At 44.9% G+C, this 23,361-nt stretch overlaps 1 protein-coding gene across 8 annotated transcripts in view; it reads left to right on the forward strand.

The window, feature by feature from the left end:
- The window catches only part of LOC140481361 (transcription factor COE3-like), a 485,497-nt gene that overhangs the window by 330,408 nt on the left and 131,728 nt on the right, over window positions 1–23,361 (forward strand). For all 8 annotated transcript variants that reach the window (XM_072577432.1, XM_072577442.1, XM_072577459.1 and 5 more), the window contains exon 8: window positions 8,014–8,131. In XM_072577432.1, the coding sequence (XP_072433533.1) occupies window positions 8,014–8,131 (118 nt within the window). The remainder of the gene's footprint in view (window positions 1–8,013; window positions 8,132–23,361) is intronic.

Here is a 23,361-nt window from a genome sequence, read left to right on the forward strand (position 1 = left end):
CCCTGATCCTATCCGCCAACAACTTCTCATGTCTCCTCCTGGCTCTTCTGAGCTCTCTTTTTAGGTCTTTCCTGACTTCCTTGTAACCCTCAAGTGCCCTAACTGAGTTTTCACATTTTGTCCTAACTTAAGCCTTCTTCTTCTTCTTGACCAGGGATTCCACTTCCTTAGTAAACCATGGCTCACGCATTCTATATCTTCCTCCCTACCTGACAGGTACATGCTTACCTACGACACACAGGAGTTTTTCCTTGAATAAGCTCCACATTTTTAATGTGCTCATCCTCTGCAGTTTACTTCCCCATTCTACGCTTCCTAAATCTTTCCTAATTGCATCTTAATTTCCCTTTCCCCAGCTGTAACTCTTACTCAGTGGAGTACTCCTATCCCTTTCCATCACTTAAGTAAACCTGACAGAATTGTGATCGCTGTCTCCAAAGTGCTCACCTGCTTCCAAATCTAACACCTGGCCAGGCTCATTACCCAGTACCAAATCTAAAGTGGCTTCTCCCCTTGTAGGCCTGTCTGCATACTGTGTCAGGAAGCTCTCCTGCACACACTGGACAAAAATTGACCCATCTATAGTACTCATACTGTAGTGATCCCAGTCAATCTTTGGATAGCTGAAGTCCCCCATGACTACTACTCTGCCTTTCTCACTCCTGTCGAGAATCATCTTTGCTATCCTTTCCTCTACATCTCTGGGACTATTCGGAGGCCTATAGAAAACTCCCAATATGGTGACTTCTCCTTTCCTGTTTCTAACCTCAGCCCATACTACCTCAGTTAACGAGTCCCCAAACATCCTTTCTCCGACTGTAATATTATCCCTGATCAACAATGCCACACCTCCCCCTCTTTGACCATCTTCTCTGTTCTTACTGAAACATCTGGATCCCGGAACCTGCAACAGCCATTCCTGTCCCTGCTCTGTCCATGTCTCTGCAGGAGTTCCTCAGGATAGCATAAATCGCTCAAACATCTTTAGCTGCTTCATCAAGGATCATCCTACCATCATAGGGTCAGAGTGGAGATGCTTGTTGAGGACCTCACAATGTTCAGCGCCACTTTCCATTCCACAGATTCTGACGTCAGTCAGAGGGAAGAGTAACCTGGGTGGGTTACTCTTCGGAGGGTCTGTGTGGACTGGTTGGGCCGAAGGGCCTGTTTCCCCATTGCAGAGAATCTAACCCAATCTTCGGTTAAACTCATCCATGCTGATCAGATACCCCATACTGATCAAATACCATTGGCCAGTATTCAGTCCATATCCCTCTAAACCCTTCCTATTCATTTACCCATCCTGATGTCTGCTAATTATCATAACTGTACCAGCCTCCACCACTTCCTCAGACAGCTCATTCCATACGCATACCAACCTCGACGTGAAAAAGTTGCTCCTTAGGTCCCTTTCAAATCATCCTCCTCTCACCTTAAACTTATGCCCTCCAGTTCTGGACTCCCCTAGCCTGGGAAAAAGACCTTGTCTATTCACCCGATTCATGCTCCTCATGATTTTATAAACCTCTATAAGGTCACCCCTCTATAAGGTCACCCCTCAGTCTCTGATGCTCCAGGGAAACTAGCCCCTGCCTATTCAGCCTCTCCTTATAGTTCAATCCCAGTAATATCCTTGTAAATTTTTTCTGAACCCTTTCAACTTTCACAACATCTTTCCTATAGCAGTGAGACCAGAATTGTATGCAGTATTCCAATGGTGGTCTAATCAATATCCTGCTCAGCTACAGCATGACCTCCCAACTCCTACACTCAATGCACTGACCAATGGAGGCAAGAGTGCCAAATGCCTTCTCCCCTACCCTGTCCACCTGTATTCCACTTTCAAGGAATTACGCACCTGTACACCTACGTTTCTTTGTTTTCACAACACTCTCCAGGGCCCTACCATAAATTCCTGATAAAGGTCTTTTGCCCGAAACGTCAATTCTCCTGCTCCTCAGATGCTGCCTGACCTGCTGTCCTTTTCCAGCACCACATGCTCAAACCTACCATTAACTGTATAAGTCCTGCCCTGATTTGAGGAGAAAGTGAGGACTGCAGATGCTGGAGATCAGAGCTGAAAATGTGTTGCTGGAAAAGCGCAGCAGGTCAGGCAGCATCCAAGGAGCAGGAGAATCGACGTTTCGGGCATCAGCCCTTCTTCAGGAATGAGGAAAGTGTGTCCAGCAGGCTAAGATAAAAGGTAGGGAGGAGGGACTTGGGGGAGGGGCGTTAGGAATGCGATAGGTGGAGGGAGGTCAAGGTGAGGGTGATAGGCCGGAGTGGGGTGGGGGCAGAGAGGTCAGGAAGAAGATTGCAGGTTAGGAAGGTGGTGCTGAGTTAGAGAGATTTGACTGAGACAAGGTGGGGGGAGGGGAAATGAGGAAACTGGAGAAATCTGAGTTCATCCCTTGTGGTTGGAGGGAGATGAGGCGCTCTTCCTCCAATCATCGTAATGCCATGGTCTGGCGATGGAGGATTCCAAGGACCTGCATGTCCTTGGTGGAGTGGGGGGGAAAGTTGAAGTGTTGGGCTACGGGGTGGTTGGTTTGGTTGGTCCAGGTGTCCCAGAGGTGTTCTCTGAAATGTTCCGCAAGTAGGCAGCCTGTCTCCCCAATATAGAGGAGGCCACATCGGGTGCAGTGGATGCAATAGATGATGTGTGTGGAGGTGCAGGTGAATTTGTGGTGGATATGGAAGTGTCCCTTGGGGCCTTGGAGGGAGGTAAGGGGGGAGGTGTGAGCACAAGTTTTGCATTTCTTGTGGTTGCAGGAGAAGGTGCCGGGAGTGGAGTTTGGGTTGGTGGGGAGTATGGACCTGACGAGGGAGTCACAGAGGGAGTCTTTTTGGAACACTGATAGAGGAGGGGAGGGAAATATGTCCCTGGTGGTGGGGTCCGTTTGGAGGTGGCGGAAATGACGGCGGATGATACGTTGGACATGGAGGTTTAGATTAGATTACTTTAGATTAGATTACTTACAGTGTGGAAACAGGCCCTTCGGCCCAACAAGTCCACACCGCCCCGCCGAAGCGCAACCCACCCATACCCCTAACCTAACACTACGGGCAATTTAGCATGGCCAATTCACCTGACCTGCACATCTTTGGAATGTGGGAGGAAACCGGAGCACCCGGAGGAAACCCACGCAGACACGGGGAGAATGTGCAAACTCCACACAGAGAGTCGCCTGAGGCAGGAATTGAACCCGGGTCTCTGGCGCTGTGAGGCAGCAGTGCTAACCACTGTGCCACCGTGCCGCCCACAAGGTTGGTGGGGTGGTAGGTGAGGACCAGTTGCGTTCTGTCCTAGTGGCGGTTGGAGGGGCGGGGCTCAAGAGTGGAGGAGCGGGAAGTGGAAGAGATGCGGTGGAGGGCATCGTCGACTACGTCTGGGGGGAAATTGCGGTCCTTGAAGAAGGAGGCCATCTGGGTGGTACGGTTTTGGAACTGGTCCTCCTGGGAGCAGATGCGGCGGAGACGAAGGAATTGAGAATATGGGATGGCGTTTTTACAGGGGGCAGGGTGGGAGGAGGTCTGGTCTAGGTAGCTGTGAGAGTCGGTTGGTTTATAATAAATGTCCGTGTCGATTCGGTCGCCCGAGATAGAAATGGAAAGGTCTAGGAAGGGGAGGGAGGGATCTGAGACAGTCCAGGTGAATTTGAGGTCGGGGTGGAAGGTGTTGGTAAAGTGAATGAACTGTTCAACCTCCTCATGGGAGCACGAGGCAGCGCCGATACAGTCATCGATGTAGCAGAGGAAAAGGTGGGGGGTGGGGCCAGTGTAGCTGCGGAAGATGGGACTGTTCCACATATCCTACGAAGAGGCAGGCATAGCTGGGGCCTTACCAAAATGCAACACCTCACATTTATCTAAATTAAATGCCAACTGCCACTTCTCAATGCATTGGTCCATCTGATCAAGGTCTTGTTGTACTCTAAAACAACCTTCTTCACTGTCCACAACCCCGTCAATTTTGGTGTCATCTGCAGACCAACCATGCCTCCTATATTCACATCCAAATCATTGTGATGAAAGGCAGTGGACATAGTACTGATCCTTGCAGCACACCACTGGTCAGAGGCTTCTAGTCTGAAAAACAACCCTCGACCACCCTCTGTCTCCCACCTTCAAACCATTTTTGTATTCAATTGGCTAGCTCCCCATTGGTCAGTGCATTGAGTGGAGGAGTTGAGAGGTCATGCTGTGGCTGAGCAGGACATTGATTAGACCACTAGCTGCCCCTGGATTCCATGTGATCTAACCTTGCCAGCCAATCTACCATGTCCAACCTTATTGAATGCCTTGCTGAAGTCCATAAGGACAATGTCTACCGCTTTGCCCTCACCAATCTTCAAAAAACTCAATCAAGTTAGTGAAACACTATTTCTAAAACCATGTTGTCTATCCCTAATCAGTCCTTGCCTTTCAAAATGCTTGTAAATCCTGTCCCTCAGAATTCCCTCCAACAATTTGCCCACCACCAATGTCAGACCCACTGGTCTATAGTTCCTTGACTTTTCCTTACCACCTTTCTCAAATAGTGGCACTACATTAGGCAACCTCAGTCTTCCAGCATCTCACCTGTGACTATCAATAATACAAAATCTCAGCAAGAAGCCCAGCAATTACTTCCCTAGCTTCCTACAGAGTTCGAGGATACACCTGAGCAGATCCTGGGGATTTATTTACCTTTATACATTTTAAGACTTTCAGCACCACCTCTTCTCTAATACAGATACTTTTCAAGTTATCACTATTATCGTTCTCCACAATGAATACATAAAATGCTCACTTAGTATCTCACCAGATGGCCTTGTTGATCTTTAAGGGGCCTTTAATGGGCTTGATTCTCCCCCTAATTACTCTTTTGCCCTTAATGTATTTGTAGAATCTCTTTGGATTCTCCTTAACCCTGTTTTTCAAAGATGTCTCACGTGCCTTTTTAGCCCTTCTAATTTCCCTCTTAAGCAGACTCCTACTGCCCTTATACCCCTCGAGGAATTCTCTTGATCCCTGCTCTCTATATCTGAAATATGCTTCCTTCTTTTTCTTGACCTGAACCTCAATTTCTCCAGTCGTCCAACATTCCCTACAGCCACCAGCCTTCCCCTTCACACTAACAGGAACATACTGTCTGTGAACTCTCATTATTTCATCTTTGAAGGCTGCCCACTTTCCAACCATCCCTACTTTGCTGGATCAAGTCCTGGAACTCCCTCCCAAACAGCCAATGGCATAAAGCCGTTGAAGAAGTCAGCTCACCATCACCTTCTCAAGGGCCAATTGGTGACGGGTAATAAATACTGAATGAACTAGTGATGTCCACACCCTGTGAAAGCTACAAATAAAGGATGAGGAAGTGAAAAGAATGAGGATGGGGAAGGAGTTTCACAATTTAGATAGAGGGGAGTACATGAAAGGGGATATCCAATGGGGTGGTTAAAGTTTCTTTTCTGTAAAAAGCGCAGAATTTCACAGTTGTCAACATCAGTGATATACTATTAGTGTTAAAGAGAACTGTGAAGAGAAATAATAAAACCACCCTTAACTCCACAATGAGTGAAGCAAATTTAAGCACAGCCTGATTAAGTGAGATGGATTGCGTGAGGAGTAATTAAAAAAAAAACTGGCATCTCAAACTGGCCCCCGGGCATCGGAGGACAAATAAAACTGGAGAACATCTACGAGCATTTTGCAAACTCTTTTACTTTGAGAGCAATTCCATTAGGGGCTTGATTTTTTTTCTATACGTATTGCATTTCTCAAGTGAGGCGAACTTAATTAAATAAAGCCACTGGTTAATCTGTCAAAAGATCAATCAAAACAAAGAGGGGACTACCCAGAGCCACTTGGTAAGGTACTGTTAGTGACTGATAATGAAACTACAGCTAAGAAAGCTCCTTTATTTACAAGGATTAACTGCCTGGTAGGCATTCACATCATGCAATAGTTTGCCAAAATAGGAAAGAAAAGATTGTTTTTGCACAGCTTCATTAACTCCTTAAATGACAGCCTCTGCTTGAGGCCACAAGGTGAATTGTAGGCTTGCTATCGTTTGGTACACAAACTCTTTCACTTCAGCTATTTTTCTGCACCTGGGACATGTTTTCTTGGCGCATTTTCCATAGCAACGTCTCGCCCAATCAGAGTCTGATTGTCAACGACTCCACATCCTTTCCCCATGCAAAACAAATTATTTTTCCCATTCTCGCAATTGGATCCTGATGAATCCAAGAAAAAAAATATTTTGCCAGGACATTTCTATTTTGGAAACATCCAAATCCTATTCCATCAAGCAACGAATCTGGACAAATCTCTGACAATCTGGAAAGTTTGACATGTACAGAAGTACAGAAGGAACATTTAACCCATGTTCCCAAATCTCCTTAACCCTGGGGCACTTTTCTCACCCCACACTTAATTCTCTAGTCAACTAATTGACAGATTGATGGCTACAATTGCCAACAATTCAATTTCCTTTCAATTGGGCAGTTACAGCAACATTAGCTCATCTCCTGACTCCCCAAATCCATCTACAAGGTACAAGTCAGGAGTGTGATGGAATATTCCCCACTGGCCTGGATGGGTGCAGCTCCAACAACACCCCTCAACACCATCCAGGACAAAGCAGCTGCTTGATTGGCATCACATCCACAAACATCCATTCCTTCCACCTCCAATGCTCAGTAACAGCAGTGTATTCTATCTACTAGATGCATTGCAAAAATTCACCAGAGATCCTTAGATAGCACCTTCCAAACATATGACCACTTCCATCTAGACGTATAAGGGAAGCCAATACATGGGAACCCCATCACAAAGAAGTTCCCCTCCAAGTCAATCACTACCTTGATTTGAAAATATATCACTGTTTCTTCACTGTCACTGGGTCAAAATCCTGGCATTCCGTCCCTAACCATATTGTAGGTCGACATACAGCACACAAACTGCAGCAGTTTGGAAGGCAGCTCACCACCACCTTCTGAAGAGCAACTGGGGATGGGCAAAAAATGCTGGCCCAGTCAGTGATGCCCACTTCCACAAACCAATAAAATAAAGTTGGATGTGAACTAGATCTAACTCACATTATTTTACTCCAAAATGTCTTACGTTCTGGATTAACCTTTAGTAAGGGAGAGCTTCGTTCGGTTCAAGGGCAAGCCCCAAGATGCATTTTAGCACTTAATCCAACCTACCTTTCCTGTAGGAGTGCAATCTTAATGACTTTAATACTTTTCAGGCAAGATATTTTATATTCAGTTGACCTAAAACACCCAATAGTCACTGTTTGAAGCATAGGGCATCGCTCCCATTGACTTGGTCAACATCATCTCTCAAGCTGGTATCACAGGAAAATAAATTAACTCGCAATTCACCACTAAGCTGGTTTGTATTGGCACATTGGTTGATGTGCTTCTAAATATCTGCAGTGATGGAGTATAATCAGCAACTGTAGAATAGCCCCAGTCAGATAGTGCTTGAGGAAGAAAGAGAGAAAAGCGCTGTTGGACAGTATGAAGGGGCAGCACGGTGGCTCAATGGTTATCACTGTTGCCTCACAGCTCCATGGACCTGGGTTCGATTCCTGTCTCTGGTGACTGTCTGTGTAGAGTTTGCACATTGCCCCCGTGTCGGCATGGGTTTCCTCTGGATGCACCAGTTTCCTCCCACAATGCAAAGCTGTGCAGATTAGGTGAATTGGCCATCCTAAATTTCCCATAGTGTTCAGCGATGTGTAGTTTAGGGACATTAGTCAGTGGTAAAATTTAGAGTAATGGAGAATGGGTTTTGGTAGGATACTCTTCGTGGGTTCGGTGTGGACCTGTTGGGCAGAAGGGCCTGTTTCAACACTGTAGAGATTCTGTTATTCTAAGTAAGTTTGGAAGATACTCATGTGGAGCATAAACCAATTGTGATAAAGGGCATGTCAATGTGCTGCTGTGAATTCTGCTTTGTTCTGTACATTGCCTCCTCTTGCCCACCAATACCAACCAACTTGCCTTCTCTTTGTAGGTGGTCATCTGCACAACAATTAATGTGGACGGCCATGTCCTGGCTGTGTCTGACAACATGTTCATCCACAACAACTCGAAGCATGGGCGACGAGCTCGGAGGCTCGATCCCTGTGAAGGTACGTCAATCCGGAGCGCACCATTGGTCACTGCTAGCCTTCTCAGATTCGGGTCACAATGCAGTTATGGATTTTGTGGAGCACTTCATTGGTGGATGGGGTTGTATTGCCACTGGTTCTTTACTCTTCAGAATTGGTCTTGATCTGGATTCGATCGGGCGCTCAGCAACCTGAAATCTTAACGCGGTTTCTCTCTCCAGTGATGCTGCCAGATCTGCTGAGCATTAGCAGCATTTTATGTGAGCCCGATGAGGTTGAGTTTTTAATATTTATTCATGGGATGTGGGCATCATCGACAAGGTCAACATTTATTGCCCATCCGTAATTCTCCATGAGACTGTAGGTGGTGTAGAACCATTTGCACTCCACAAGAACATCGCGACAGGAGTAGTCCATTCAGCCCCATCAGATCATGGGGCTGAATCAACTCTATACATTTTGTTTTTGGCCCATTTCCCTTAATATCTTTACAAAACAAAAAATTACCTACCTCTGAATTAAAGTGAACAACTGATCTAGCATCCACTGCCATTTATGGAAGAGAGTTCCAAACCTCTATCACCCTGTTTGTGCAGAAGTGCTTCCAAACATCTCTCCTGGACAGTCCAACCTTAATTCTCAGACTATGCCCACTAGTTCGAGAATTCCCAGCCGGTGGAAATAGTTTTATCTTTATCCACCCAGTCTTTTCCTGGAAATACCTTGAAGACTTCAATCAGATCGTTCCATAAACTTCCAAATTCTCGAGAAAGCAGACCTAATTAGCAGATCTCTCCTCATAACTTAACGCCTAAAGTCCAGATATCATTCTTGTACATTTGCGTTTTATTCCTTCCAAGGCCAATAAATCCTTCCTCAATTTTGGTACCCAGATTTGCTCACTGTACTCCAAGAGGGATCCACTCAGGTTTTATATAACCGGATTGTAATTTCGGTATCCTTGTCCTCCAGTCCTCTCAATATAAAGGCCAGGATTTCATTAACTTTCTTGATTATTTCTTCACCTGTTCATGACATTTGAAAGATTGATGCACCCGAACCCCCGTGTCTGTTGGACATCCATTCTGATGAAGGGCTTATGCCTGAAATATCGATCCTCTTGCTCCTTGGATGCTGCCTGACCTGCTGTGCTTTTCCACCCTATAGTTAACGTCATACTAGAAAGAAACCTGAGCTAGCCCTTTTCAGCTTTATTTGTTCCTCATATTTGCTTGCTTTGAACTCCAACTACCACAGTTTTGCCCAATTCCCTTTGTCATTTTACACAGCCATCTACAATGTCTACAATTCCACCTAACTTTATGTCATCAGCAAATTTGGATTGTCCAAGTCGTTAATAAATAATATGAACACAATTATGATTGCTGGAGCACTTCAATGCTTTTACCTATAATGATCCCATCATTCTTTTCACCATTGCTAATCACAAATTTATCAATCTGTGCTTTAAATGAAATAAAAGGATAAGCCTTCACAGCCCGCTGCATTAGAACATCAAAGATTCACCGTCGCTTGAGGAGAAGAAAAATTCTTTACATTTTAGCTGTAAAAGCTGTCCCCGCCTCCCCCATTTGTACATTGTGTCCCCTCATTCGAGACTCCCCAACCAGGGTAAGCATCTTACCTCAAACTAAGTTTCAATGCGGTCACCTCTTATTTCTCAAAACTGAAGGGAAGATTGGTCCAGTTCTGCCCAATCTGTCTTCGCAGCACAGTTCTGCCATCTGAGCAACACATTTGGTGAACCTTCGCTGCTTTTACAATTTTGCGTTCAGTTCTGGACTCCCTGCTATAGGAACAAGGTTGTTAAATAAGGGCGCAGAAAAGATTACCGAAGATGCTGCAGGGTTGGAAGGTTAGAGCTAAAGGGACTGTCGGAGATTGAAGGGTGACCTGATAGAGGTTTATAAGAGTTCTAGGGTACACCTGATCAGGTCCCAGGAATTATCCACCTTTAAACGTTTTAAGACATCCAAGCTCTTCCTCCTCTGTATTTCTGAAGATAAAGAAACTAAAACCATAAACAGTACTCCAGCTGCGGTCCAATCAAGTTCCTACATAACTGAAACAAAACTTTGCTGCTCCTGTGCTCATATTCTCTTGCAATAATGGCTAACATCCCACTCGCCTTCCTAATAGTTTACTGGTTAATATAAACAGTGCAAATAGGGAAGATTTTCACCCTTAGCCCAGTCTGGATGGTGAATGGCTTGGAGGAGAACTTGTAGGGCAGTTATGTTCACCTGTATCTGCTAATCTTATTCTTCTAGCTGGTGGTGATTGCAGGATTAGAGGATGCTGTTCTTGGTCACTGGGTGAATTGATGCAGTGTGCTTTGGAAATTGGCGTACTATACCTTAGTGGTAGAATGGGTGAATGTTAATGGCGATGCAGGGAGCATGAGGTGCCATTAAAGTGAGATGCTTTGTCTCCGATGGAATTGAGTTCTTTGTTGGGAGTATCCCATCACAGTCCTGAGTTATGCTTTGTTGATGGTGGATTGACATGTGGTGAGTTTTTGGAAATCCAGGCATAGCAAAGTGCTATTGTTCTTGTTTTTAAAATTTTATTTGACCCTTCATGCACAAAAGCTAGGCGTAAGTGAGTATGGGGGCTTTGGGGGCAGATTTCCAGGTTTCAGTTTGCAAAAAGGTGAGCAGCCTACCGTCATTCCTGAATGGGACTAACTCTAATTCTAGAGTTGCATTTATTCATTATGTCAGCTGTCCAGTTAGAGGAAATACTTTCTCTCCCCTTCACCCATTGAATCTTTTTATTCATCTTAAACAGTTGAATGCGATCATCCATAGTGTAATGTTTGCATTCTGCGCATCCCATGTATTCCAAGTACATCAGAGAAGATTCATTTGTAGAATCATAGGTACTTACAGTGCAGGAGCTGATTTGGCCCATCCTACCTAGGGCAATGCAAGGTCCCTCTCGTAAAGGCACTGCTCTGTGGAAAACAACTCATGCTTATCCAATCTTTCCTCATATCCCAAACCCTCCTAGGGTGCAGGCTTACCTTATGAGGAGAGTTGGACAGACTGGGGAGGTGAGAAAAGGTGATGATCTAATTGAAATGTATAAGATTTGGAAAGGACTTGTTTGAGGTACTAAATGGATGTTTCCTCTTGTGGAGGGGACTAAAATTATTTTACTAATAAGTGCTCGTAGAGTTCAGATGGAGATAAGGAGAATGGATTTTTCTCTGAAAGGGACCATGGTCTGTGGAATTCTTTTCCCAAGAGGCTGGTTCATTGAATTCAATCAAGGGCACAGTGGCTCAGTGGTTAGCACTGCTGCCTCACAGCATTGGGTTCGATTCCAGCCTCAGGCGACTGTCTGTGTGGAGTTTGCATATTCTCCCTGGATTTCCTCCGGGTGCTCTGGTTTCCTCCCATAGTCCAAGGCTGTGCAGGTTAGGTGGATTGGCCATGCTAAATCAGCCATAGCCATGGAAAATGCAGAGTTATAGAATGAAGGGGTAGGTCTAGTTGGGATGTTCTTCAGTAGGTCAATGGTGACCTGCTTTCACACTGTAGCCATCTATAATGAAAGCTGAGTTCAACAGACGTGTTCATAGGAATTCCTACAATGTGGAAGCAGGCCATTTGGCTCATCAAGTCCACCCTGACCCTCTGAAGAGCATCCCATCACCATCACCATAAGCCAATATTTGCCACGGCCACTCTGCCCAACCTACATATCCCCGGACACTAAGGGCATTTTAGCACAGCCAATTCACTTAACCTACACATCTTTGGACAGTGGGAGGAAACCGGAGCAAACCCACACACACAGAATGTGCGAACTCCACACAGGCAGGCACCCGAGGCTGGATTCGAACCCAGGTCCCTAGTGCTATGAAGCAGCAGTGGTAACCACTGAGCCACCGTGCCACGCAGTGGGAAGCTGATAGGAATGTGGAATTAAAATCACTGCCAGATCAGCCATGACCTTATTGAATGGCAAAGCTAGGTGTAGCAACCAACTATATTTTTTCATTTGCTCGTGGAATGCAGATATCACTGGCTTGGCCAGCAACAATTGCCCATCCCTAATTGCCCAGAGGTTAGTTACCACAGAGTAGGATTGGCACACTTGGGGTGATTGAAGCATTGGGATAATGTCACCTGGACCTAGTAATCCCGAATGTCTGTTGAAGGGCTCTTGCCTGAAACATTGATACTCCTGCTCCTCGGATGCTGCTTGACCTGCTGTAGTTTCCAGCACCCCATTCTCGATGCGAAATCAGAATGTCAGTCTAACATTCAAGTCTTACCATGGCAGATGGTGAAATTTCAGTTTGCTCAAAAATTATCTGGGATTTAAAGAAAGCAGCCTGGTGGTGTCCATGATAAACACTGTTGAATGTTATTAAAAAGTATCTGGTTCACTCACGCTTTATAGGGAAGGAAATCTGCCATCCTTAACTGGTCTGGCTCATGTGTGACCAGATGTCTGAGAGGGGTATGGGAGCAAGTCAAGGGTTATATTGGGGAGGTTGGATTATTGAGAAGACCTAGCCATCCCAGCAGGGGACATTCCAAAATGCATGACAAATTGGATGGCCTTTTACAAATTCAACAGACACCTTACTCAAATCGCACAAAAGATAACAGCATTTACAACATTGGGGAGGGTAAGCTGGATTTTCTTTGCGTCATTGGGCAGCACGGTGGCTCAGTGGTTAGCACTGCTACCTCACAGCACCAGGGAACCCAGGTTCGAATCCCACCTCGGGCAACTGTCTGTGTGGAGTTTGCACGTTCTCTCTGTGTCTGCATGGGTGTGCTCCAAAGATGTGCAGGTTAGATGAATTGGCCATGCTAAATTGCCTGTTGTGTTAGGTGGACTAGTCGGGGCAAATATAGGGGGGTTGGTTTCTCTTTGGAGGGTCGGGTTGGGCTGAAGGGCCTGTTTCTACGCTGTAGGTAATCTAATCTATTGTTCAGAACAGATGGCTTTCGAAGAGGAAACCTTTATATCCTATTAGTGCATTGAGTAGCTGCCATCTGGGCAGCCTAATTGGAAACAGTGTGAACGGGGGTGAAAAGTTGTTATTGCGTTTGCAAAGATAACTTTAGGCAAAAAGGCCAGTCTGTATTAAAACAGTACACCAGCTCAATTTTTTTAAATATGGTCACATTAGAATAAGGGATTCCTTTATAAAAGCAAGTGCATTTTGACTGCTGGACAAAGCAGTAAAATTATTGTCTTCCTTATGTTCCGTGTTCTGTTGTCTCTATTCTGTTAATGAGGAAATTAGGAGAAAGTGAGGATGGATTTGTAAGGAGATACCAGTGCTAAGGAGCAGAAACTAGCAGGAAAGAGTGTCAAGACTGAGAAGTGGCAAAAACAGAAATTGCTGGAAAAGCTCAGCAGATCTGACAGCATCTGTAGAGGAAAATCAGAGTTAACGTTTTTGGTCATGTGACCCTTCCTCAGAACTGTGGAACTGAAATGTTAACTTCGACTTCTCTCCACAGATGCTGCCAGACCTGAGCTTCTCAGCAATTTCTGGGTTTTTAAAAAAATCATCCTCAGTTCTTTTTTATTTAATGATTTGGAGGAGCCAGTGTTGGACTGGGGTGGACAAAGTTAAAAATCACACAACACCAGGTTATAGTCCAACAGGTTTATTTGGAAGCACTAGCTTTCCGAGCGCTGCTCCTTAACCACCTGATGAAGGCGCGGCGCTCCAAAAGCTAGTGCTTCCAAATAAACCTGTTGGACTATAACCTGGTGTTGTGTGATTTTTAACATTTTATTTAAGACTGAGAAATGACATGGTAGAGTTTTATTTGTTTACGGGTCATGAACATTGCTGGAAAGACTGATTTATATTGGCCATCCCTAATTGCTCTTGAGAGGTTGGTGATGGTGAGCTGTCATTTTGACCCAAATCTCGATGTGACCTTATTTGACATGATGCCCATGAGAGGTTCATTGGGATCTTTCACCACACTAAGAATGCTTTAGAAATACATTGTGGCCACTGTTTATCCTTTAATGCACTAAGTGAGACAGTGTTGCACCATCAGAGGTGGCACCTTTCAGATGAGATGTTAAACTGAGGTCTATTGTTTCGAGGAGTATCATAGGTTTTTTGGCAAAATGTTGAAGATCAGTAGGTGTATTCAGCCTGATATCCTGTCCATGGGTTGTCCTTCAACTAACATTATCAAAAGCAAATTATCTGGTGCTTTTTATCATAACTGTTTATGCTGCACACAAACTGAATGTCTTTAAACTTGGAACATTACAAATCAGTGCAGTTTTCCACTTGTATTCTGCGAGCTCTTGTTTTCCAGAAAAGCAAAAGGACTTCATTGCTAAAGTACTTAATTGGCCATGAACCAATTCTGGACATCGTGAGGTAGTTAATGTTGAACTACTCAACAAATTGATGAGAGGACTCAGAAATTAGGTTACAAACATTTATTTCATCCTCGCTTATGGGGAGCTCACCTTAACGTCACGTAGTGCAAAGCTCCCTTGGATGAGTTTATAGACAAATCCAATACTGACAGAAAGCATAAGAATATTCATACAACAGTCAGCAACATGAGGCACTCGGGCAGGGGAGGAGTTCCTGAGAGTGTCAGGACACTGGATTATCTTCAATAAAATAAAACAGGGTTGGGGGATGCCAAAGTCAGCACACCCACCTGCCTGATTTAAGTGAATAATTATGGCTCATGCTAACAAGCCTGATCGGGCACCACCCTGCCAGAATATGGCTGGTGTGGCAAGGTTTTTTAGAATACCATAGATTACGCACTGAGGTTCGAGATAGAACTCTCAACTTTCAGACAAAGCTAAGGCTGACTGAGGCACAGATTACAATGTGGCATCGACAAAAGTGAGGACTGCAGATGCTGGAGATTAGAGTTGAGAGTGTGGTGCTGGAAAAGCACAGCAGGTCAAGCAGCGTCCGAGGAGCAGGAAAATCAATGTTTTGGGCAAAAGGGCTTTTGCCCGAAACGTCGATTTTCCTGGTCCTCAGATGCTGCCTGACCTCCTGTGCTTTTCCAGCGCTGCACTCTTGACTTACAACGTGGCATGTCTACACTCCCACTACAAATAGACTTCCATATAACACTTTCTTTCAGTTCGGAAACCTGGTTTGGATCAATGAGCAATGTAGAATCTGATAGGGTGTCCCTGTCAGCTTGAGAGAACATGACAGGAAAATGTGACAGTACGGTAAGCAAGCCTCAAATAAGGCTCTTGGCTAATGCAGCTCTTGCTGCGCTAATTAACACCTTTCACAAAGAACTAAATGCATACCTCGTTAGGAAAAGGATTAAGAGATGAAGGAATCGACCATTTGCTGCAGAGCTCCTGGGATCACTGCAAATATCAGCTGTAAAAGGACACCATTCGTAGATGTATAATGTAGGATCTATCTTTAGATAATACAGATAATGATATTAATCCAAATCCCTCAGACTGTCACTCAGTAATTCCTCCCCTAGCATCATGCATTATTGTCTTATATTTCTGCTGATGATAATCCAGGACCCTGACATTCTCACAAACTCCTCCCTTATCCCAGTGCCTCATGTTGCCGACTGTAGCTCTGCCGAGAATCTTTGGAATTCAATTCTTTTCAGGTCAGCATATGTTGGATAAAGTCAAAAGTCACATGGCACCAGTTTATGGTCCAACAGGTTTATTGGAAATCACTGTTGCCCAGGTGTTGTATGATGTTTGACTCTGTCCATCCCAGTCTAACACTGACATCCCCACGTTACATTAGATAAAAGTTCTAAGAACTTACACTGGTTGACAATAGCACCAGGAGTATCACTGTTATACTGAATGAGCACAACTTATGAATAAGCACTGCAGGATTGATCTTGTTGACTATGTTAAAAGAATGACCTATAAGGCTAATGGAGTGTCCACAAAGTTCAACTGGACCAGTCACTGCAGCTACATGAACAAGTCAGAAATGTACCCTCCTTAATCCTAAAGACTCTCTCATCATCTATAAAAGGCAAGACAAAAGTGTGATGGAATATTTTCTACTTGCTTGTGTGGATGGGGCTACAGTAACACTCAGGAAAACTGATGCCCATCCAAATTAGCCTGCTGCAAGTGCATGAAGCCAACAGTCTCCGAGGACGTGGAACCACAGGATCCCAGGGTGGTTAAAGCACAGAACGAGGCTACTTGGCCCATCATATCTGCACTGACTCACTGAAAGAGCCATTTTCTTGCTTTAGAACACAGAACATAGAACAGTGCAGCACAGTACAGGCCCTTCAGCCCTCGATGTTGTGTCGACCTTTTATCATACTCTAAGATCAAACCAACCTACATGCCCTTCATTTTACTATCATCCATGTACCTATCTAAGGGTCGCTTGAATGTCCATAATGTATCTGACTCTACTACAACTGCTGGCAGTGCCATCCATGCACTCACCACTCTCTATGTAAAGAACCAACCTCTGACATCCACCCGAAACCTTCCTCCAATCGCCTTTAAAAAAGGTTAGCACTGCTGCCTCACAGCGCCAGGGACCTGGATTTGATTCCAGTCTCAGGCAACTGTCTGTGTGGAGTTTGCATGTCCTCCCCGTGTCTGTGTGGGTTTCCTCCGGGTGCTCGGTTTCCTCCCACAATCCAAAGCTGAGTGGGTTAGGTGGATTGGCCATGCTGAATTGCCTGTAGTGTTTAGGGATGTGTAGGTTAAGTGCATTAGTCAGGAGTAAATGTAGGGGAATGGGTTTGGGTGGGATACTCTTCAGAGGGTTGGTGTGGACATTTTGGTCCAAATGCCTGTTTCCACATTGTATGAATTCTGTGATTCTATAAATGCCTCTTGTGATAGCCATTTCCACCCTAAGAAAATGTCTCTGGCTATCTACTCTATCTATGCCTCTCATCAGCTTGTACACCTCTATCAAGTCACCTCTCATCCTTCTTCGCTCACATGAAAAAAGGCCTAGCTCCCTCAACCTTTGTGCCCTCCGGTCCAGTCAGCATCCTGGTAAATCTCCACTGCACCCTCTCTAAAGCCACTTCTTTATAGAGCTGCAGCATAACCTCATGGCTCTTAAACTCAATCCCCTACTAATGAAAGCCAACACACCATACGCCTTCTTAACAAATCCATCAACTTGGGTGGCAACATTGAGGATCTATGGACATGGTCCCCAAGATCCCTCTGTTCCTCTACACTGCCAAGAATCTTGCCTTGAGCCCTATAATCTGCATTCAAATTCAACCTTCCAAAACGAATCACTTCATATTTTTCCAGGTTGAACTCCATCTGCCACTTCTCAGCCCAGCTCTGCATCCTGTCAATGTCCATTTGTAACCTACAACAGTCGTCCACACTATCCACCACTCCACCAACCTTCATATCATTGGCAAATTTCCCAACTCACCTTTCCATTTCTTCATCCAAGTCATTTATAAAAATCACAAAGGTCCCAGAACAGATCTCTGCAGAACACCACTGGTCACTGAGCTCCAGGCTGAATAATTACCATTTACTACCACCCTCTATCTTCTATGGGCCAGCCAATTCTGTACCAGACAGCCTAATTTCCCTGTATCCCATGCCTTCTTACTTTTTGAATGAGCCTACCATGGGGAACTTTATCAAACACCTTGCTAAAATCCACATACACCACATCCACTGCTCTATCTTCATCAATGTGTTTTGTCACATGCAGTATTGAGTCATAGAGATGTACAGCACAGAAACAGACCCTTCAGTCCAACTCAATAATGCCAACCAGATATCCTAATCCAATCTAGTCTCACCTGCCAGCACCCGGCCAATATCCCCCCAAACCCTTCCTATTCAAATACGCATCCAGATGCCTTTTAATTGTTGCAATTGTATTAGCCTTCACCACTTCCTCTGGCAGCTCATTCCATACACGTACCACCCTCAGTGTGAAAAAGTTGCCCCTTAGGTCTCTTTTATATCTTACCCCTCTCACCCTAAATCTATGCCCTCTAGTTCTAGACTTCTCCACCCCAGGGAAGAGACTTTATCTATTTACCCTCATGAAGGTCCGCATTATGTTCCAGGGAAAATAGCCCCAGCCTATTCAGCCTGTCCCTATAGTTCAAATCCTACAATCCTGGCAACATCCCTATAAATCTTTTCTGAACCCTTTCAGATTTCACAACATCTTTCCATTGAAAGGAGACCAGAATTGCATGCAATATTCCAAAAGTAGCCAACCAATGTCCTGTACAGCTGAAACATGACCTCCCAACTCCTGTACTCAATACTCTGACCAATAAAGGAAAGCATACCAAATGCCTTCTTCACTATCCTGGATTAGTGGTGCTGGAAGAGCACAGCAATTCAGGCGGCATCCAAGTAGCTTGATGCTGCCTGAATTGCTGTGCTCTTCCAGCACCACTAATCCAGAATCTGGTTTCCAGCATCTGCAGTCATTGTTTTTACCTTCTTCACTATCCTACCTACCTACGACTCCACTTTTAAGGAGCCTCCTCAACGAATTCAATCAGGCTTGTGAGCCATGACCCGTCCCTCACAAAGCCATGCTGACTATCTCTGATCAAACTATGCTTTTCCAAATAATCATAAACCAAAGCTGAACACAATACTCCTGCAGCTCTGCACATTCTTCCTATCCACATAATAATCCAATTCCCTCTTCTGTGCTGAAATTGAACCTGAACAGTCCCTAAGATTATGACCTCAACAATGTCTGCAATGTCCATACTTCGTTCCTTTAGTCTTCTTGGATGTAGCTCTGCTGATCCCTGGGCCTTGTTAATTTTACAGAAAGTCTCCTTCTTATCAGTTATCGATATTTCAAATATTTCTTCCACCAGGAGATTCATGGTGGCTGGTAGGGCCTTAAGGAGTGTCATGGAACAGAAGGACCCTGGAGTTCAGGTTCACAGTTCACTAAAAGTGGAGTCACAGGTAGACAGGACAGTGAAGAAGGATTTTGGCACACTGGTCTTCATCAGTCAGGGCATTGAGTATAGAAGTTGGGATGTTATGTTGCAGTTGTACAGGATGTTGGAAAGGCCGCACCTGGAGTATTATGTTCAGTTTTGGGCACCTTGCTAAAGGAAGGATATTATTAAAATGGAAAGAGTGCAGAAGAGATTTACAAGGATTCAATGGTCTGAGCTATAGGGAGAGGTTGGACAAGCGAGGACTTTTTTCTTGAGAGCATAGGGGACTGAGGGGGGATCTTATAGAGATGTAGAAGATCATGAGAGGCATGGATAGGGTAAATGTACTGAGTCTTTTTCCCAGGGTTAGGGAATCGAGAACTAGAGGGCATCAGTTTAACGTTAGAGGAGAAAGAATAAATGGGAACCTGAAGGGCAACGTTTTTACATAGAGGGTGGTACACATAGTGAATGAGCTAACAGCGGTAGTGTTTGGGGGGGGGGGGTATATTAACAACTTTTGAAAGGTATTTGGACAAATACATGGATAGGAAAGGATTAGAAGGATATAGGTTTCAGTGCAGGAAAATGGGGTTAGCGTGGGCAGACATTTTGGTCGGCATGAACCAGTATGGGCCAAAGGGCCTGTCTCCATGCTGCAGGTCTCTACGGCTCTATGACTGGGACTTGTGCATCGTCATCTTCCTTGCTGAAGTCAGATGCAGCACACTCATTTAATGTCTCAGCTATGTGCCTTTTATGGTCCCTAACTGACCCCTCTCTCCTTTTCCCATTCTTTCACTGTTTGTCAGACACAATTAAATAGACACATACTAATACAGAACTCGAGTATTACCAACAGAAAGAGACATGCAGGTGAATTTTTCTGGAGTGAGGTCATATTGCTCAGCCTATCCCACTGCCCACTTGGACAGGTTTGTGACTGACCTAAGAAAAAGGTTGCATTGCAAAAATATTAAGTGCACAAGGTCATTGTGAAAGAGACAGAACAACGGGACACAAAAACAGGGCACTGCTAATGTGTGACAGATCACCAAGGAGTCTCCAACATGCACTTCTACATGTTAAGTTGTTGTTTGTAGCTGAAGATGGTGATAATAGATGTTCCAATGTTCTTTCCATCACATTTCTGACCAGGAATCACTTTTATAGCCAGCCACTATTGTGTGTTGGAAGGATTTACAGCTTGACATTGTGAGTTGTTTAGCACTCTGTGAACACAGCTTCTTTGGCTATCAAGTGGGACTTGAATCTGAAATTTCTCACTGAGAGACAGGGACACTACCTTCTGTTCTGGATGTAGGTTTGCTTGCTGAGCTGGGAGGTTCATTTCCAGACGTTTCGTCCCCCTAACATCTTCAGTGGACCTCAGGCGAAGGAAACTACCTTCTGAGTTTTGCTTCACTAAATGCAAGGTCACTTGTACATTCAATAAGGAATTCAGGAGAAATGTCTATACCCAGTGAGTGCTTCATATGTGGAACTTGACATTTGGAGTGGAGTCATAGAGATGTACAACATGGAAGCAGACCCTTTGGTCCAATGCCGATCAAATATACCAAACTAGCCAAGTCCCATTTGCTAGCATTTGGCCCATATCCCTCTAAACCTTTTCTGTTCATGTACCCATCCAGATGCCTTTTAAATGTTGTAACTGTACCACCTCCACCACCTCCTCTGGCAGCTCATTCCATACACGCACCACTCTCTGTGTGAAAATGTTGCTCTTTAGGTCCCTTTTAAATCTTTCCCCTCTCACCTTAAACCTATGTCCTCTAGTTTTGGGCTCCCTTGTCCTGGGAAAAAGATCTTGTCTATTCACCCTATCCATGTCTCTCATGATTTAAAAAACCTCTATAAGGTCACCACCTCAGAATCTGACATTCCAGGGAAAATAGCCCCAGCCTAGTCAACCTCTTCTTATAGCAACATCCTTGTAAATCATTTCTGAATCCTTTCAAGTTTTAGAATATCCTTCCTATAGTAGGGAGACCAGAATTGTATGCAGTATTCCAAAAGTGGCCTAACCAGATTCTTGTACAGCCGCAACATGACCTCCCAACTCCTGTACTCAATGCACTGACCAATAAGGCAAGCACACCAAGCGCCTTCTTCATTATCTTGTCTCCCTGTGACACCACTTTCATGGAAATGAATGGTATACATTTAGAACGGGATTAGATAAGTATATGAAGGAGAATGCCATGAGAAAGGATAGGGCTAGATGAATAATGGTGGAATGATGCTCCTGTGGAGGGAAAAGGATCTGTTGAGTGGCCTGACTCTGGGATGTACATTCGATGTAATATTACCAGGAATCAGAACAAATTCTGAAAGTTCATCTGCTGAACTTTAAGAAGCCAGAATTGCCTTACCAATCCCTTCCCCTGAGGAAGGGAAGTGATTGGAACCTGTACATCAGCATGTGAAAAAGTGCTTCCTCTCCAATTAACAAAAGCAAATGTCACAGTGAAATGAAAGTGTGCACTCTGTCGATTAACCAGATATCTTCCCAGCTCGAATTCAAGAGAAGAATTAATCCAAGTGTATAGACACGGGGGAATGTAATGCAGTGCTTATGGTTCCTGAATTGTAATAGACTATTAATTCAGAGATTGTGATATTATGTTTTGCTGTGGGAGTTTGAAAATCCAAACTTAATTATTAAAAGATGGAAAGAAGGAAGTTGGTATCAGTGAAAGTGACCTTGAAGCTGCCTTTCTTGTCAAAATCCAACTGGTTCACTCAGGTTCTTTAGGGGATGATATACTACCAGCCCGCCGACTCCCACAGCTACCTCGACGACACCTCCTCCCACCCAACCTCCGGTAAAAATGCCATCCCTTATTCCCAATTCCTCTGCCTCCGCCGCATCTGTTCCCAGGATGAGCAATTCCATCTCAGAAAGTCCCAGATGGCCTCCTTCTTCCACCATCCCAACTTCCTTCCCCACATGGTTGACGATGCCCTCTAGCGCGTCTCCTCCACTTCACTCACCACCGCCCTTGAACCCCCACCCCTCCCAACGCGACAAGGATAGACCCCCCCCAGTCCTCACCTTTCACCCCACAAACCTCCGCATACAATGCATCATCCTCCGCCATTTTCATCACCTACAAATGGGACCCCATCATCAAAGGTATATTTTCCTGCCCATCCCTATCCACTTTCCGTAAAGATCATTCCCTCCGCAACTCTCTTGTCAATCCATGCCCCTCCTCATTTCCCCTCCCCTATATTATCCCAGTCCCAAGTATCCAACTCAGCACCACCCTCTGGACCTGTCCATCACTGCCCCCCTCTGACCTATCACCTTCTCCCTCACCTTCATCTGCCTTTCCCCAAAGCCCACCTCCTCCCATTTATCTCTCAGCCCCGACCCACAAGCCTCATTCCTGATGAAGGGCTTATGCCCAAAATGTCGATTCTCCTGCCCCTCGGATGCTGCCTGACCTGCTGTGCTTTTCCAGCACCACACTCTCGACTCTGATCTCCAGCATCTGCAGTCCTCACTTTCTCCTAGTTTCTGGGTTAACAGTCCAGTGATAATGTCACTTGGCCATCGCCTCACTTTGTCTGAACCAGAGGCTTAAGCCTTCTGCTGTGCACTGTTTCAAAATGTGGTTGAGGCAGGTTCATTTTTTTTAAAATTCACTCGTGTGTCATGGGCGTCTTTGGCTGGACCATCATTTGTTGCCCACCCCTAGTTGCCCTTCAGAAGATGGTGGAACACTCAAGAGGACATGAGATGTTGTTTGAATAGCCATAGTGTGCAAGGGTATGGGGGAGATGCAGGAGACTGTCATTTGGTAATAATGCTCATCTGATAAGTCAGTACAGGCACGAGAGACCGAATGGCCTCTTTCTGTACCATAACATTTGTAGGATTCTGTGCCAGTAGTCTTCCATGGATAGTCATGTGAGTGGCCCTTGGTCTTAAAGAAGTGAAGGTAAGTGCTTTACTGTGACAATAACCCAAGAGATAGAAAGAAACACTTTTAATGATATTTAGGACATCGAAGAGAGGGATGGGGTCAAAATTTGATAGGTCAGTAGTTGCTGAAATATCATGATGAATACAGGACTAAAGCTGAGACAGTTTTATAGAACATAGAACATAGAAAAATACAGCGCAGTACAGGCCCTTTGGCCCTCGATGTTGCGCCAATCCAAGCCCACCTAACCTACACTAGCCCACTATCCTCCATATGCCTATCCAATGCCCGTTTAAATGCCCATAAAGAGGGAGAGTCCACCACTGCTACTGGCAGGGCATTCCATGAACTCACGACTTGC

This window comes from Chiloscyllium punctatum, chromosome 1, assembly GCF_047496795.1.
Source record: "Chiloscyllium punctatum isolate Juve2018m chromosome 1, sChiPun1.3, whole genome shotgun sequence".
In the NCBI taxonomy this organism is placed as follows: domain Eukaryota; kingdom Metazoa; phylum Chordata; class Chondrichthyes; order Orectolobiformes; family Hemiscylliidae; genus Chiloscyllium; species Chiloscyllium punctatum.